Consider the following 18,766-nt stretch of genomic DNA (forward strand, 5'->3'; position numbering starts at 1 on the left):
ATTCTCTTTCATGAGTACACTTTTGGACAACATTCAAAAATGGACCATAAAATTAGGTCACAAAAGCAAGAAATTAGGCTTTGACATCCATGTTTTACCACTTTCTGTGGTATTTCTGCTGCATTATAAATATTCTTGGCATTGCTACCAGCTGTTGGGAAGACCCTTCCTAACACACCCAGCTGAACAGAATGTTTGCCACGAAAATTGCCAAAATAGAAAATGCAATCAAAACTAGACATTTCAGATGCTTCCTCCCCCTTTTTTATCTTATATGTCATATTAAACAAAATTTCTTTTTATAAATCTGAAATTTAAAGAAAAAAAGAAAAAAGAGTTTCACTATCTGAAAATTGTTTTTGGTCTGATTTTCAAACCCTAACAAATACTACATGAAACTTGGAAACATTTGGGAAAGAGAGTAGCTGAAATTAGAACAGGTAACACAAAAGCTGTACAAATCATTGTATCACAAATCAAGTTTGAACTGTTTCTATCAGAAGCTTATATTCATATTGTTTTATGTAGATTTTTATTTAGATGAGTAGTGTGTGTGTTTGTGTGTGTGTGTGTGTGTGTGTGTGTGTGTGTGTGAGAGAGAGAGAGAGAGAGAGAGAGAGAGAGAAGCTTTGCACTTTATTTCTAAAGCCAAAATACAGTTGCAGAATGGAAATGGATGTCAGTTAGATGCCATCTTTCTTTGATGTAATCCACTGAAGTTTTTCTTACTTGGCCTAATGACATGGCTACCAGACTCTATTTCTTAAAGAGATCATTTTGGTTGATGACTAACCCAGTTTTAAAACCTGTGTTGAGTAACTTAACACAGTCAAAGAAATAATCTGATGCAAACTGTCAATATACTTTTTAGTCTGAAAATATTGCTATATTTTAAATCATCAATGGTTGGCTAGTGGTCTTTTCTACAGGAAATGTATTTATTACTCCCACCAGAGCATACGTCTCTCTGCTGTCCAGACAAAATTGGTTCTGATGCATCCATTCAGAAATCATTGTTCCAGGTTAATTATACTCTATCTTTTTAAAATGTGGAATTGATTAGCATTTTAAGATAAAAAAGTTTCATTGGTCCTATTATTGTCAAGTCATGCATTAATTGCGTCTTGTGTCCTCCTAACTTCTTCACAATAGCTATACGAAATCTCTGCATTTATGTTCAAGTTTGAATATACAATTTTAAATATAGAATTAACCCCAAGAAGTTATCTAGATAATTCCTACTCTTCGTTTTGTAAAGTTGGAGTCAGAGTGACTTGCTCTGTATTACCCATGTACTTAGTGATAATCATCTTGGAAACTCTGTCCAGTTTTCTCACTGTATTAGGCTTCTCCCAGAAAATATGAATAAATAAAGTTGATAGTTAATTTCTAAAACTTCTATAGCTAACACTTTAATACACTTAAACTTTCTGTAGTTAATTTCATATATAGTACCAGAAAGATTATTAAGTCCATTCTAGAATTGCTGGAACTAAGTAGTAAAACTTACTGATTGCAGCTTCTGCTCGTCTCTCTTTCCCTTTCCACTGTCTAGCACATGCTAATAGTAGTTACAGGTTTATTTATTTATTTATTTTTAAATTTTTATTTTATTTTTCTGTGTTCCAAGAGTCATTGTTTATGCACCAGACCCAGTACTCTATGCAATTATGTGTCCTCCTTAATACCCCACACCAGGATCACCCATCCCCCCACCTCTGTCCCCTCCAAACCCTCAGTTTCTTTCTCAGAGTCCACAGTCTCTCATGATTCATCTCCCCCTCAAATTTACCCCAATTCTTGGTGTTTTCAAAGTGCTGGAACAAACAATCCTAAAATTTGTATGGAACCAGGAAAGTAGTTACAGTTTTAAAACATTGTGGAAAAAGATAAAGCCATAAACAGTTACTAAAAAGAGATTAAATTACTAATTCCTGGATAATTTAGAGTTTGACTTGTATGGCTAACTCAGAGAACTTGAGTATTAGTGAAAGCAAAAGGAAAGAAAGTCTGTCATCGTGTTAAAATTTGTGGAACTTCTAATGTTAAATTGCAATTTAGAGTTCCATGGTATCTGGCATAGATATTCCCATTGTGTTTAAAAAGTCCAAAATTCAAATTGTTATTAAATACACAACTGTGGATTTATATTCAAAATTATTAAGACATGATATGTCAGAATGAATTCAAGAAAACTTTGAAATTAATCAATTTAGTCATAAAATTAGGAAGAACAGACAAGAAAAACTTCCTCTAGTATACGTACCAAGTTAGACAGGCATACCAATACACACACACCTTACCACCCCCCCCAAATTTCATGGACTTATGTGAAGAGATCCAAAAAAGAGATACATTTATATAGGCAGAAAGATGTGTCCAGATCATGATAGTCAAACCAAAAAGAATAGTTGAGGTAGTTTTTCAAGTATTTGGGTCAGAAAAACACACATTTACCTCAGATACTTGGATAATTGCCTCTACTTTCCGCTAGCGTGGTCCAAGAAAGTTTGCCAGAGAGACAGACTAAAGATTCCATCTCATCAGCCCTCGCAGGACTGAGACAGGAAAATGGCCCTTGCTGCCCACACTGGCTGGAACAATGACTGACTGGGCGCCATCCTGGGGCATCCCAACCCCACTTGGCACTAACCCACAGGGATACAGCTATTAATAGTGAATCCTACCCAGAAAGTGAGCCTTTTCCTTTCCATTGAGATCAACACATTAAAAAAGCTGCTGGGGGCAGTTCTCCGTAACTGTTACAGGCATGCTAATGCTGAAATAATCGGCTGGAATGTGTATCTGTTTTTAACAAATACAGAATTTAAAAAGTAGCTTGATTATTTCAAAGTTAGAACTCATTAGTACTTCTATTTTTTAAAGCTTTAGTAAAAATAACAACTTTTCCAATTACTAGTGAAGTTATAAAGTACACCAATGATTTGAAATTGTATTTCTCAATGTAAGTTCAATGTAAATGGATGTAAACTCAAGGTAATTTTCAAATAGATCAGCAAAGTATGTAATTCATTCAGAATAAGTCGCCTATCTTAAGCTTTGAGATGGGTCCTGAAAATGATCTAGTTTAACAGTTTGTTTTATAAATTCAAAACTTACGACTGTGAGGATAATAAACTGGTAGATGATAAACACGATAAATCATACATTAATGTAAATTTAGATTATTTTTTCTCTTTCCTCACTGGAGTACAGGGAGAGAAGTTTCCTTGGAATATTTCTTCTCCTCTTCTTCAATTAATTGCTCCTGCCTCTCCTTATCTCATAATCAAACTGGTCGGCTTTGGGTAAACTGGAACTTTACCTTTTCTATGCAGTCTGTCTGTATCCATGGCTCCCTTAAAAAATAAGCAGCCAATTTGCTGCTCCTCACTGATTCCTGGAGAGAACGGAGGAGTCTTTTCAGAACTTAATAGCCATGGTAGGCTTTTAGACACTCCACTGCAGTGCTATACTATAGGTTTTCTACATCTGGTATATTTACCAGTAATGCCAGATTCATCTAACAGTGATGCCTGTTATATCTGATTACAATAGCAGTACAGGTAGTGCTATCTAAAAGTCTCTATGAGCATAAGTAAATGGCAATTAGTTCATATTTTAAAAGTAATTTCAATTTATATTGGCAAAATATTACACGTTTACAAGTCCAATCTTTCTGCTATGAAAAGATGTGTATTATGAATATAAAATTAAAAAATAAAGATACATAATTATATAATTCAATGTATAATAGAGGACATAATAAAATATTACAGATATATATAATAAAATGCATATTATATAACGTATATTGTATATTTTATACCATATAAAGATAGATAATATTTATTAAAGGCTTATTACTTACCAAGTACCATTTTAAGAGATGGATATAATTATTACCCCCAGTTTACACATAAGAAAATTAAGTCCAAGTGAGGCCTAGTTATTAGCCCAAGGTCATACAGCTACTAAGTAGAGGAACAAGACTTGATCCATGCAGTCTGATTCCAGATGTAACATCCAAGCTCATTGTTAGAGCACAAGATAACCAAACACTAATTTCGATATATTTAATGAGATAAAGTAATCAATGTGGAAAAATTAAAAAGTAGACCTCTTTCTTCATTGGAAAAAAATATTCTGTAGAAAGTCACAAATGCACATTTTGCTCTTATATTTTTGCCCAGCTGGCCTAATAACAGGGGAAATTATAGTAATTTAAAATGTGTGTATTTTAGCTACTCAACATTGCATAATTTTAATAGCAAAAAAATATAATACATGGTTTTAAAGCTTAATTTTAAAATGTGCTCTTTAGCTTTAAAATTATTTCATTCAAAATGTTTAAATGTTTTACATTATAATGTATGTGCCTATAAGACTTTCATATAATGTTTATCGTGTCATCTTAACAAAATTGCTGTGAGGCAATTACCAGTGTAAGAACTGGTAATCCCACTTCATAAGTAAATTTAACAGGGCAAGAGAAATCGTCTTTAGCTCTCATCTTATAAAGCCGAATGCGGCCAGATACTAGTGCTCCAAATATATTATGTTACTTATTTTTCTTACTACTTAATGTTTGATTCCCAAAATATAAAAACCAGATTATACAATTTTTATTTTACATCTGTTTCACTGATGGCATTCAGTTTGTTTTATCAAATTAATTGAATTTCCCACCCAAATTACTGTGATACATTGATGATAATTCTAAGTTAGAAAGTAGAGTAAAATTTTTAAGTATTTGAAACTAGACTTTGAAATCTTCCCATTGGGGTTCATTTTATCAAACAAAAGAAGACAAAACCACCTTAGCTTCATTGCTGAAAACATGACCAAGGAAAGACTTAATGGTGTAAAATCCCATTTAAGCAGAACAATATTCTTACATATAATTTTCGTGGAATCTGCCATTTCAAGATTCTGGAACATCCAGTTCTTTCTTGACGGTGCTTTTGCAGACTGGCTTCCTGTCACCAACATCTGTCTGCCACCAGCCAACCTTACCAGGCCTGTCCTTGAGAGTTTGATTGGGTCCCGGGTTTTATTTCACACTTAAACAAATGAGAATAAAAGAAACTTAAAAAAAAAAAAAAAAAAAAAAGGCTTTGCTCTCTAACCCAATGATCAGTTTAAGAAGTTGTAGGGAGGAGACTTTAGTGCTTTTGAATTCATGTCACAGAGCTCCTCTACACTACCATCATCCCTGGGATTCATTAAGACATACTCAAAGAGAAAGGAAGGAAGAAATGTGAAGAGTGTTCTCTGACTCTCTAGATTCTCCCCATATCCTATAAACCCAGCAGTACTATAGCTCGCACCCTCCCCACTTCCTCTTGAGGGTGACTAAGGGATCCCTGTTCTTGAGTGACAGAAACCCCCTGTCCTATCTAAAGGTGACTTAGGACATATCATTACAGGAGCACAGCAGTGACTTCTGTCTTACCTCTGCTACAGCATCTTTCCATTATCACGTTTGACTGCACAATACACTCACAAGTCAATGTACATTCTGGTGTAAATCCCAAGGCTTTTTTCCCCCTAAAAAGAGAAACACTATTTTAATTTCTCATTACCCAGTACTCATAGTTAGTAATGGTTACTCTGTGGACACAAGAGAAGGTGAGGAAGTTGGCTGTGGTTTATGTGTGTTTCCCAGGGTAGCGGGGGAGTGCCAAGTCCTTTGTTGGAAAGTGCAAGTGGGCAAGAATTAACATATTACAGGGACAACCTCGAATCCACTTCATTTTAGAACAGGAGTCATGGACAGATTTATCAGTAGCAAGCAACTGGTGATACGCCAAGATGTTCATCGAGGGTCTGTCATACTGAAGACCACACGTCTGAGCTTCGGCTCCTGACGGTCTGACTGGCTGTCAACAAACAGAGCTTGAGAAGCTCCACACATTTCTGAGAATTTCTCCAGGAGCAAGGGACTATTAATGACAGGAGTATGTCAGATCTGTCTGATGTTGGTTTTAAACAACTTGGAAGACCACGGTCTGATATGTTCTTGTGTAAGCTGATGGATAAGGTGCCTACATCAAGGAAATGAGACTCCATGGTGCAGCAGTTTAGGGAGACTCACTGTGTAACTGTGAGTTGTACCCTCTTCCCAGACTTAAAACATCAGGTTTCAGATAAGCAAACTCTGGTAATATAGCAGAAACTACTGAAACTACTTAAAGGTGGAAGGGGTAGGCATGGATGGAATGATTCCAAAATTATTAATTTCACTTCTCATTGAAAACTTAGAAATCTCATGTGTTTAAAGTGACAGGCGAGTTTGGTGACCTAATGACAAAATTCACAATAAGTAGTCAGCAGAAGCAGGTTTCCATAGATATTGTTTTTTATATTTAAATAGCTATCACCAGGGATACAATAGTGTTTATAAAGTGGTTTAACTCTAATAATCAAATTATCCTTAGTTACGGTTAGGGGAAAGAGGCAGATGATCATCTTATGATTTCTCTAATAATGTAGTTATTATATCATCCATGATTTTCTCTAATAATATAGTTAATATACACAGTCATTAAAAGGTCTATATGGTGCAATAGAAAAGGTATGACTTTTGGCATTAAGCAAACATACCTTGGAAAGCCACTTCAGGGACACCTAGGTGGCTCAGTTGGTTAAGTGTCTGCTTTCAGTTCTTAGGATCCCAGGGTCCTGAGATCGAGTTTCAAATCAAACTTCCTGCTCAGCAGAGAGCTTACTTCTCCCTCTCCTTCTGCCCCTTGCTTGTGTTCCTTCTCTCACTGTCTCTCTCTGTCAAATAAATAAACAAAATCTTAAAAAAAAAAAAAAAAAAGCCGCTTCACCTACTGATTAAGCTGTGGTCTTAACCTAGTCTGTTCATCATCATAAGCTTCAGATTCCACATTTATGAAAGAGAATAATGATAGTTAGAATCCACACAATGACCATGGAGACTTTTTATAAGTATCTTCCTTTACTTCCTCCTCCTGTGCTATTATTGTACATATATGCAAAAATAAATAAATAAATACCATATTACTCATAACACAAGTTCCTGTGACATCCCTTTCCTAAACACTGATTAGTTTTTTTGGAATCATTGCTAAATTTACCCTCTGTATTTTTTTCTTAGTTAGAAGCCTTTAAGCATATCTTTGAGTACGTAGACTTACACCATATGCATGAAATTAGAAGTGGTCTAGTGTTTGTTTGTTTGTTTAAGGTGGGTGGGGTGGAGGGATCCAGGTAGATAGAGCTCCTGCTGTTTAGAAAGGCAGTCACTTACCGGGGACGGGATGGGAGGTTGGATTGGGCCAGAGCTTGTCACTTTAGCCTTTTTCTTTTGGACTCCCATCTCCAGTGTCTAGGAGAAGATGTTTTTCTTTGCTCTTATTTCAACTTCCCCATCAAGGATTCATGGCAAATCCCCAAAATACATGGCTTCCTGCCCCTAACTGGGCATCCACACTGCCCCTTCAGCCTGGTCTTTCCTCTTGCAGGTAAAAACAGAAAAGATGGAGAGAAAAACATGGTGGATCATTTTCTCCCCGTCTGTGCAAGCCTGCCTCCAACCTGGTGATCGTTGACACTCACCATTTGTGTGAAAGCCTTTTTTTTCCCCTTTTTTAACGTATTATACTAGATTTTTACTAATTAACTCAATCTTGTAGTCTCTGCAGCTTTCCCTTCCAATCTAGTTCTTAGAGGATTTTCCCCTTTGAAACTTCTAAACATACTTCTGAGCAGAAATATATTTAAAAATATAATTATATAGCTTCTCTAATATGAAAAATGGCTAGTGAACTAACCTAGTGCACCTTATAATGGCCAAGTGAAATTTCTGTGTTTTCATGTCCTGTTTTTCTTTGAAATTATGTATCTCAGAAATTAGCTCATTATCTGAAAAAAATTATGAAGAACTGGTGAATTATAATACAGGAGTATTGCCATTAAATGGACTGTGTGATTTAGCCAAGCAGGTAATGAACAGTATTGTCAAATTCACTACGGAGTCATCTTAATTAGGATACATGCTAAGGGGCATTACTCCAGTAGTCTTTTGTATCCTGGTGCCATATATATATTCTTTGATTAGAATGGATGAAAAGCAGCAATAAACAACTCAAGACTGTCCATGGCTCTGTAGGGTTTTTGGAAGAATTCCTAGGATTGGGAAGTGAAAATGGACAGCATGTGGAGAAAATTGTCATCTCTGGAGCAAGGTTTAAATGAAGATACCAAGCCATTAACAACATGCATGCATATTTAATTTTATTAACTCCTACTGTCAGCCTTCTTGGATCTTTAATTTGGGCAGGAAGTTGAAGACTTTTACTGGAAGCACTTGTGCAGAAGTGAAGGATAAAACAGAAGTGTATATAATTTTTTCTAGAACTGCTTAAATGTCATTGTTTGAAAATACTTTCATTTTCCCCCTTTGGGCAAAGAGATATGCTTAAAATTCTTGTTGTTTGACCAGAAATAGTTTTGCTCTTAAACAGGTTTCTATTTAGGTGTAGGGTATTATATGAACTTCTCATTTAGTAACTCAAGCAACTCCATCTGTTGTTGGAAGAACTCTCAGGAAAGCTTTGAGGGATATGGATATGACTCTTAAATACACATGCAGTGTTCTTTTTAAAATAATTCATTAGTCATCATAAAGGAATAAGTGTCTCTGGCTCAAGATGTTGCTTAATTTCCATCTTTTTAATTTTTTAAAATTTTCTCATCTCAGTCATTGTCACAGATGGAACAGTCTTAGAGTTTAGACTAGAGATCCAGATCAATTGCCATGTTCCTAAGATATTTAAAATTAATTTTAGATTCTCATGGACCTATAAATATTATCTTGGAAATATGTGCATGAATCATTATTGTGGGCATCTTCTTCCATAGTTCATAACTAAAAGTATACCACCAAGACCAGACGAGAATATAGTTTTGAAAATAATTTAAAAATTAGGAAGGAAATCACATGACAAGTATGCCTTTCCTGGAGCCAGGAAAGGGAGAATATTCTTGTTTAAATAACTGCATTGATGACAAGTAGAGAGTCTACAAATTCCTTGCTCTTCTTTTCACCTTATTCTCATTACTAATGGATCTAAGTTCACTTTTATAAATGTTAGAAGTTAAAAAATTACCATACTATTAAATGGTAGGGATATTTACTTTTCAGCGTCATCCTGGGACAGCTTTAAACATTGACAAAACCACATAACCTTATGGTAGAGCCATTGTCTTAACTAATTTTGAGAATAGAAATATAACAATAAAGGGACTTCAGCTGACATATTCTAGTAGAGAAGAAGTTGCCTGTCCTAATATAACTGATGTTCTTTCAGTAATGCCATTTTAAGATTATTTTGTTTTAAAAGAGGAGATAATTTGTTCTGAAAAATTTTTGTTTCCTTAACATTCCAACTCTTCATTAAAATTTGCTATTTTATTAAAAATAAACAATGAACCACAGAATATTTGCATGTGGTGTTTGCTTTAATTACTTACTGGAAAGAGAATAATACTAGATATCTTTCATGCTTGCGGCTGCTCTGGAACGTGAAGGTTTCTATTAAATGTATGTGCCATGTGGAAGGGAGTCCCAAAAAGACCAGGAGCTTTTGGGTCCAATTGTTTAGAAATCTGGGTTTAAGAGGAAGAAAGTACATTTGTATTTAGTGCTGCCCAAGTATTAGCATAGGCTCAAGTGATGCCAGGGCTGTTGTCATGCCTGTTATGCCTCCTGTTTAATTCTGGAGGCTTTCAAATCTTCTATCCCATTTGACTTATCAGAATGTCAATTACTGACTGAGAAAATATGGTCAAACTATAGCGTGAGAATAATCATTTTGAAAGTATTTTTTTTTTGCTATTTTTCCTCTTTTTCATTGAATGTTACTTCATTCCTAAAGAAGAAATGACAGAAATGGTAAATAATTGTGTTCTTGCTCATTTTTTCCTCTGATTACTTTACATATGAATAAGAGCTGAGTGGAAATCACATCTGTATTTTGTTCATATGTAGATATTTTTTCTAAAGACACTGGCAAAATTCAGGAAAGAGTAACAAATGCCTTTAGGGTGATCAAGAAAAATTGGGGATATACTAAGTATGAATTTATAGCTGGGTGATGTGTTTATCTTCATTTATCCGAGTTAAGAGAACAAGCAAAGATTTTAAAAGTTATGGCCAATGTATTACCATTTTGGTCATTTTTCTACAGTATACAACTGTGCCTAAGAATTCCTATGATTCCCAATAAGAAAGGTCTCCAAAGGAAAGCTCAGTACCATTTTTTAATTTGACTCTGATAATGCCATTTTAAATAATTGTACTGAAGTTATTGAAAAATTGGTCTCATAGCAAATTGGTTGGGTTTACATCCTAGCTTTGTCATTTGCTAGCTGGATGACTATGGTCATTTAATATATCCATGTCTCTGTTTCCTCCTCTGTGAAATAGGGAAAATAATGGCACCTACATCATTAGGTTATTGGTAAGAATTATGAAAGATTTGGCAATTACTTCAATATGATAAGGACTAAGAAAAATATTTTTATTAAAATATACAATATGGACATTGGGGAGGGTATGTGCTTTGGTGAGTGCTGTGAAGTGTGTAAACCTGGTGATTCACAGACCTGTACCCCTGGGGATAAAAATATATGTTTATAAAAAATAAAAAATTAATAATAAAATAAATAAATAAATAAAATATATATACAATATGAAATTTTCACTCACTGGGGCACCTGGATGGTTCAGTAAGTTAAGAATCTGACTTTAGCTCATGCCATGATCCCAACGTCCTGGTATCAAGCGCTACATTAGGCTCTCTGCTCAGCGGGGAGCCTGCTTCTCCTTTTCCCTCTGCCTCCTTCTCTCTCCCTCTCTTTCTTTCTCTGACAAATAAATAAATAAATAAATAAATTTTAAAAAATTTATTCACTAACATTTTATGTCATGTAAATTTTGTGTTGTTATGAAATTCACACTTGTTTAAAAATTACAGACAAGTCCAGGAAAACAACAGGGTAAACTTGTCAGTGTTCAGGTAGTTCTTTGGAGGTCTTTTGTAGACAGGCACAATTAGGCAGCCAGATCTAACTTTCAAATGGGCTCTTTCTCATTTCATGTGGGTTATGCTGGGAAACCCAGTCTCTTGTTCTGATTCATTCTGCACTCTAGTCGTGTGATTCTGGCCATGGCCCTTCTAGATTTCAGCATCCTTTGGTAAATGTGCAGATAGTAGCTTACATGAGCTCTAAATGTATGTGATCTATGTTATATATTGAATTTGCCTGCAATCAATAATTTCATAGTTAAACCATTGAGAACCTAGAGAAATTTAGGGAAAGAATATAGATGTTACAGACTGACACTGCATTGAACCATAGATGATAGGGGACCATTCTGGCTATAACTACAGTCCTTCAGTAGGCTAAAAAAAAAAAAAAAAAAAAAAAAGATAGAAACAAATTTCAGTAATTGTAGACTCCTGCCTGACTTTGAAGAACCTACAATGTAGAAACAGAACACTAACAAGGACCTTGGTAGACCGCTAATTATGCCCTGTAGGTGAGATTTTATGGAGCTTTCTCAACCAGCAAATCTCTGAGAAGGATATTTTAAGCCGGAGGGAAAAAAACATAGTAAATGAAAAACAAGAACAGTAAGAGAGAGGGTAATGTAACTAGCAAAGGAAGAGTATAGTGGCAGCCTCTATGGGGAGAAGTATAGAAACGTAGCTCTTGGAAAGATAGTGATAGAGCACTATGATTGTGACAGGAAAAAGAGGTGCAGAGTATCAACACTGAAGTTTGCACTATTCTAGAAAAGGAGAATTTGGTCAGACTATCTTTACAAAAAACAAAAACAGAAAGTATGCTTTAAGTAGCTTTGTTTCTCCTCCCCTAAATCTTTCTCATTTTTTCCCTCATTTCCTTCTCTTTCCAGCTTCCTACATTTTTAAAATTATTTTTATTAACATAGGATGTATTATTTGCCCCAGGGATACAGGTCTGTGAATCATCAGGCTTACACATTTCACGGCACTCACCATAGCACATACCCTTGCCAATGTCAATGGTAGTGAGAAAAATCAAAAGAAAACTTTTGTCAGCACTAGTCAGAGAAATATCCCTCTGTTTCTCCATACCCCCACCTGCAATTTTTAGTGATTAAAAACAAAAGAATGAAAGAAAATGGAAGGCTAAAATAACTTCTAATCAAATGTATCCAGACATTTAAAATTCATGTCAAATTCCAAAGGTCCTTTTTTATCTAACCAATGTCTCTGTTTCATTATAATTAAAATTTGGTATAAATAACATTCTTAGGAACCATTAGCTATCTGTCTGAGGACCACCTAAGAAAAAGGAAACACATATTATAGAGCAATAATGAAATAAGCTGGATGAAACAGTCTATTTGCTTACATTTTTCCTGGCTTCAATTCTTATAGGTTTCTTGGGAGTGTTTGTACCACAGTAGGAGTTTAAAGAGAGGGAGAGAGGAGGCAGAAAAAAAGAGAAAAAGAGGGAAAGAGGAGGCAGAGAAGAAGAAAGAGCAAGCAAGAAAGAAGATAAAGGGGGTTTGGGAGAAGGGGGTGGGATTATGGACATTGGGGAGGGTATGTGCTTTGGTGAGTGCTGTGAAGTGTGTAAACCTGGTGATTCACAGACCTGTACCCCTGGGGATAAAAATATATGTTTATAAAAAATAAAAAATTTAAAAAAAAAGAGAGAGAAAGGCAGAAAGGGAGCGAGGAAAGGATAAGAAACTCTGAGAGTCAGAATGCATATTGCTTTTCTTTTCCCCATTGATGAAGAATAACCAAGGGTGACCAGTTCCTAATGCCTTTTTGTGTGTGTGCTGAGGAACAAGTAGTTGCATTATTTTATTTTCTACCATAACACTTTTTTCTCCATTTTGAACAGAAAAATGGAACAAGCATTATGAGCTACACTGCTTTCAAAATCCTCCTAGAGATACAGTACAGGACAGGCCCTGAGTTGAACTACCAGGCTGTGCAAGTTTGTCTGTTTAGTACCACTTCTCTGTTTTTGCTACATCCTGATTTCTTAGTGCAAATGAAGGGACTTCACATTCCCAATTTTTCCTCACCTTCAACAAATTGATCAGAAAACACTTTATTTTTTAGTCAGAACAAGTGGTAAATGAACAATCAGACAAACAGATCTCTCCCAATTATTAACAAATACTAATAATTACTCCTGCCAATAGCTCAGATGCCCAGAAATCTCTTGCAAGAATAACAATAATACTTTCAGTAGCTCAAGTTTACTGAAAGCTTTCTACCACTACATTCTTTAGAGATACTGTTTCAATCCTAAAAAACAATTCTATATGATCAATTTTTTAAAACATTTTATTTTTTTTAAGATTTTAATTTATTTATTTGACAGAGATCCAAAGTAGGCAGAGAGAGGGAGGAGGAAGCAGGCTCCCCGCTGAGCAGAGAGCCCGATGCAGGGCTCAATCCCAGGACTCTGGGATCATGATCTGAGCTGAAGGCAGAGGCTTTAACCCACTGAGCCACCCAGGCACCGCTATATGATCAATTTTTATTACTCACATTTTACAGATAAGAAAATGGAAACTTAATACACTTGAAAAACTTGCCCAAGATGAATCGGGCCTCAGAATTTTAAGTCAAGCCTATTTTCAACTCTATTATCTTCTGCCTTCTATAGTATTTTTCTCTCAGGTATTTTCCAGGAGCTGTTTGGAGTCATTACTAGATTGATAGGCCTCCTCCACATTACTAAGTAACATTGCCACACCAGGGTTTTGAGGATATCAGCAAACACTTCTCCATTTGTTCTCGTATCTCTTTATCCTGTTAGTCAAGGCAAATGGAAGAAAGGAGCTTGTATTGTGGAAGCATGTATGTTTATAGAACTATCTGAAGTTCAATTGTGATAAATTCATCTATGGACTCACCAAAATACTTATTAAGAACCCGTTAGAGGCCAGGCATATATCAGAGGGAAAAAAGAGACAAAGGAAATTACAGTGTTTTGCTCAACAATGTGACTCTTCCCTGAATGGATGACTGAGTGAAATTATTATGCATATAGTATTCCAACCAATACGTTCATAACATTAAACTCTAGTATGACCTTTTAAAATAGTACTCATTTGCCACTCCAAGAACTTCACAGAATAACAGCAGGCAAATAATTTACACTTACATGGTTAAAACCTAACCTATGGCACTTTTGTCCTAAACTCCCTTTAACATTTTCTTCATGCCTTTGTGCTCAGAAAAAGTATCTGAATGCATGACTGTCTCTTCCTTTTAAAAATAATTTCCTTTATTTTTCACCTCTATTTTTAAATTTTAATACTCTGAAATATTCAATTTAGTCATTAACTTGGGATGATGCTTTATGTGAAGTAATGAAGTAATGAAAAATGCAGTTTTTTTCTCCTTGAATATTGCACGTGTTCTATGTTACTTATGTGTCTATTTTCATTTATTTTGGATGATGTATTTTTTACTTTTAATTAACATCAAGAAGTATAAGTACACTATTACAAATTATACATTTTTAAAAATTTATTTATCTTTCTATTTATATGTTATATACCTCCAAATAATAAAATTTACTACCATCAATAGGATGTGTCTTGTGTTATTTTAGTATTAGCAGTAACAGAGTTGTGTGACTCTACCTACACCTTTTTCCCCTCGGGACCAACCATAAGGCAACTGTCTATACCTTTGCAAAGACCAAAACACAGTTGGAGGGAAAAAAAAGCCATGATGCCATGTAGGCTGAACATCTGATTTGATCGTTAGATAGTAAGGCATTTATTTTTAGCTAAGAGAAAAAAAAAACAACAAATGTCTTATTTAGTACTACATATTCAATATGAAAAACTAAAAATATCATTTTAACAAAGTTGTAATTATATTTAATATGCCTAATTAAGTTGGGGATGGACCGTTTCTGGTGTAAAGAAAACAAGTGATAGTATTTTCTTACATGTCTTTTAAAAGATGTCTCTATTAACTGGGAAACTTCTTTAGCATTGTAAGCAGTGGATGCCACTCTACCACTTAAAGCACGTTTTTTCTTCTTTGAAAACAAGAAACTGTGATGCCAAGTATAAATATCTCGTATGCCTTTATCGTGGCATTTATTGCTTCCAATTATAGTTATTTATTTTCTGGTCCATTTCATCCTTTTCAAGACAAAGAGCTCTTCAAAACCCAAAAGTTATGTCTCATTTTTCTTTTTATTTCTACCATCAGGTACAATGCTCTCTCATTGAATAATATTGATGCTGAGTTAGGAAACGTCTATGAAAACATATTTTTAACATTGTTTTATGTTCTGCAAGACATTGTTTTCTGTCCTAAGGCTCTTCAATATATTATTTGATGGTTCAGAACATTTCTGGTATACCTCTGAGTTGACAATTGTTTTCTATATTTCATAGAAGTAGAAATGTTTCTTTTAATATCATTTATCCCTGTTACTATAACTGACATGAAATATATCATTCAAAATGATACATACAATCATTCCCAGATTATATGTATTTTCTACTCCAAGTAAAATGAATTACCTATAACCATCGAGGGATATAAAAAAGCATTTGTTCCATTTGTGGGAGGCACAGTGAAGTATTTGACTAACTATTCTCGTATCTGGACTGAATTGTGCTACCATATCTGATTTATGCATTCGGCAAGCATTTATTAAACCACACTGTGCCACAATCTGCTAGGTCCTGTTAATGCCAATTACATTTTATAAGTCAAAGATTTTCATGTGTATCCATTTTATGAGCCCAAGTTGTCATATGTATCTTGAATAATAATGCCATTTTTAAATGATAGTATTTATCTCTTTACTTAAAAAGAGATACCATGAAATCACTTAGTGAAGACCATAAATACTCTTATTATCACCTCTTATAGTTTATATTTAAAAGGAACATGGTAACAGTGATCATGTATAAATGTTCTTTAGATTAATTTCAAAGAGGATGCTTTTATATTCTAATGTGCACTTAATTCACTAATTGAGATTCACTGATTCATTACCAAAATTCTCATTCCAGGCCCTCCAGGCCCTCCAGGCGGTCTACGAATAGAAGATATCCGAGCCACTTCTGTGGCTCTTACGTGGAGCCGTGGTTCAGACAATCATAGTCCTATATCTAAATATACCATTCAGACCAAGACTATACTTTCGGATGACTGGAAAGATGCAAAGACGGGTGAGTTTCATTTGTCTGATTAATCTGCACAGATTTTTAAATGAATTCTTTTATGAAAAATGAGTATCTGAACTTCTTAAGGATTTCATCCTCTACCTTGAAGTGCTTTTCTATTTTCAGACTTTTTTTTTTAAGTATTCCAGTGTATTAGTAGTGAAGGAAACCACGAGGAATTTAGACGTTTTAAAACTTCAGGGGAAGAAGCAGCAGGTCTGTATCTATAATGGGAAAGCAAAGAGAGGCCTCCTGGCTTTCTAATTTGAGCTCTGTACAATTCTAAGATTTATTAGGGGAAAAAAAACACTTCAGGAAATCTTCTCTTTTTGGCAAATGACATCTATCGCTTATTATTTATTACCATCTCCTTTTTTTTTTACAATTATATAGGTATTATAATTCTGCATTTTTAAAAAACCACTTTAATTATAAATATTAATTTAAGCACCCAGTTCTTATTACCGTAACCTTTACTTTCAAAAGCTGATCTTACCTGCTTTAAATCTCCTCAAAATAGATCGTCAAGGTAGTTTTGATTTTAATTTTTTTTATATTAAGATATTCTAAAATTTGATCAGGAAAAAAACAAATGAGTGAGTGCCTTCCTGTGTCTATAATTATTACCATTTTCCTTTGCCATAACTAGCCTATAACATCATATAGCAGTTTATCTTTTATAACATCAAAGAAGATAGGTGATCCTTTTGATAAAATAACCCGCTTCTGTTTGGCATTTTGAGATTATTTTTAAACAAACTTATAGTGCCTTGAGTTTCTTTTAGATACATAATGAAGACATATAAATATGTGCTCAGTTGTCACCAGAGGGGAGAAAAAAAAGACAAAAGTGAATAAAATGTTTATGGTTTTTCTTTTTTTAAAAATTTTATTTATTTATTTGAGAGAGAGAGAGAGTGCAATTAGGCAGAGTGGTAGACAGAGGGAGAGGGAGAAGCAGGCTCCCCGCTGAGCATGGAGCCAGATGTGGGATTTGATCCCAGGATCCTGGAATCAAGACCGTAGCCAAAGGCAGCAGCTTATAATTGACTGAGCCACCCAAGTGCCCCTGTTTATGCTTTTTAAAAAATGAAAAAGGATTAATCCCAGCATATCCCAAAATTGCTCTCATTTTTGCTGTGTTTTAAGGTAATGGGGTTTATTTGTATTGATCACTGAAAGGTTTTAATTTAGATTTCGTTTTCATGGAAAATGAACCAAATATAAAATTGAAGCCTGTTATTAGGGCTTACATATATTCCAGTATTAATTGACTCTCTACATAAGTGTATAAAATACACATGAGTTAGAAACAGGTAAAATATTTCTATTATATTATGCTGGTGAGTGTAAGAGTTATTATCTATAAATATGCTTGGCAAAAGAGACCATTTGAAAATTTACCTAAAAAAGCCATTTAGATGTTTGACAAACCTAAAGGGTGGGCAGTTTCTATTTCTCTGAAGACAATGAAAATGAATGATAATGATCAATCTATAAATAACATTGGATATCTAAACAAATTGACAGTGATTATAGATACTAGAGAACAAAATGTGATAAACACATTTAAAATTTTTCTTTGCTTTGATAAAGGAATAATAATTATAATCATTTCCATTAATTATGTAATATATGCTTACTGGTAGCTCAATTAAAATATACTTCTCATTAAAATATACATATTATGGCACCTGGATGGCTCAGTTGGTTAAGTAACTGCTTTCGGCTCAGGCCGTGATCCTGGGATCCCAGGATCAAGTCCTGCATCAGGCTCCCTGCTCAGCAGAGAGCCTGCTTCTCCTAATAATACTACCACTTCTCATGCTCTTTTTCTCTCTCTTTCTTTCTGAAATGAACAAATTTTAAAAATTATATATATATATATATATATATATATATATATATATATATATCAGAAGTGTGCTTCTGATATTACTATAGTCATCCCAACTTTGTCATGGCTCCTGTAAATTCCAGTTAGTTGACATACAGTATAATATTAGTTTCAGGTGTACAATGTAGTGATTCAGCACTCCAAAACATCACCTGTGCTCATCATGACGAAAGCACTCCTTAAAAAATTTTAAAAATCATAAATATATATAAATATAAATATATATATATAAATATAATATAAATATAATATAAATATAAATATATATATATATTTCCAGTGGAATATATATATTCCACTGGAAAGTAATTCCATGAGGACGAAGATTTTTTAAAGATTTTATTTATTTATTTGACAGAGAGACACATCAAGAGAGGGAACACAAGCAGGGGGAGTAGGAGAGGAAGAAGCCTCCTGCTGAGCAGGGAGCCCAATGGATGGGGGGCTCTACCCCAGGACCCTGGGATCAGGACCCAAGCCAAAGGCAGACGCTTAACGACGAGCCACTCAGGCGCCCCGCGGATGGAGATTTTGTTTTATTCACTATTCTATCCCTAGCTTCTAGATCAGGGTCGTTAATGCTCATTTATTAAACACATATTCACTGAGCCTCCATTGTA

General features: G+C 34.6%; 1 protein-coding gene across 3 annotated transcripts in view; it reads left to right on the forward strand.

The window, feature by feature from the left end:
- Positions 1-18,766, forward strand: part of CNTN1 (contactin 1) — a 353,970-nt gene that overhangs the window by 258,945 nt on the left and 76,259 nt on the right. For 2 of the 3 annotated variants that reach the window (XM_059402902.1, XM_059402901.1), the window contains one exon: positions 16,097-16,255. In XM_059402902.1, the coding sequence (XP_059258885.1) occupies positions 16,097-16,255 (159 nt within the window). Of the gene's footprint in view, positions 1-7,493; positions 9,474-16,096; positions 16,256-18,766 lie in introns of those variants that run through there. The other variant, XM_059402903.1, reaches the window with a different exon arrangement.

Source organism: Mustela nigripes, chromosome 6 (assembly GCF_022355385.1).
Source record: "Mustela nigripes isolate SB6536 chromosome 6, MUSNIG.SB6536, whole genome shotgun sequence".
In the NCBI taxonomy this organism is placed as follows: Eukaryota; Metazoa; Chordata; class Mammalia; order Carnivora; family Mustelidae; genus Mustela; species Mustela nigripes.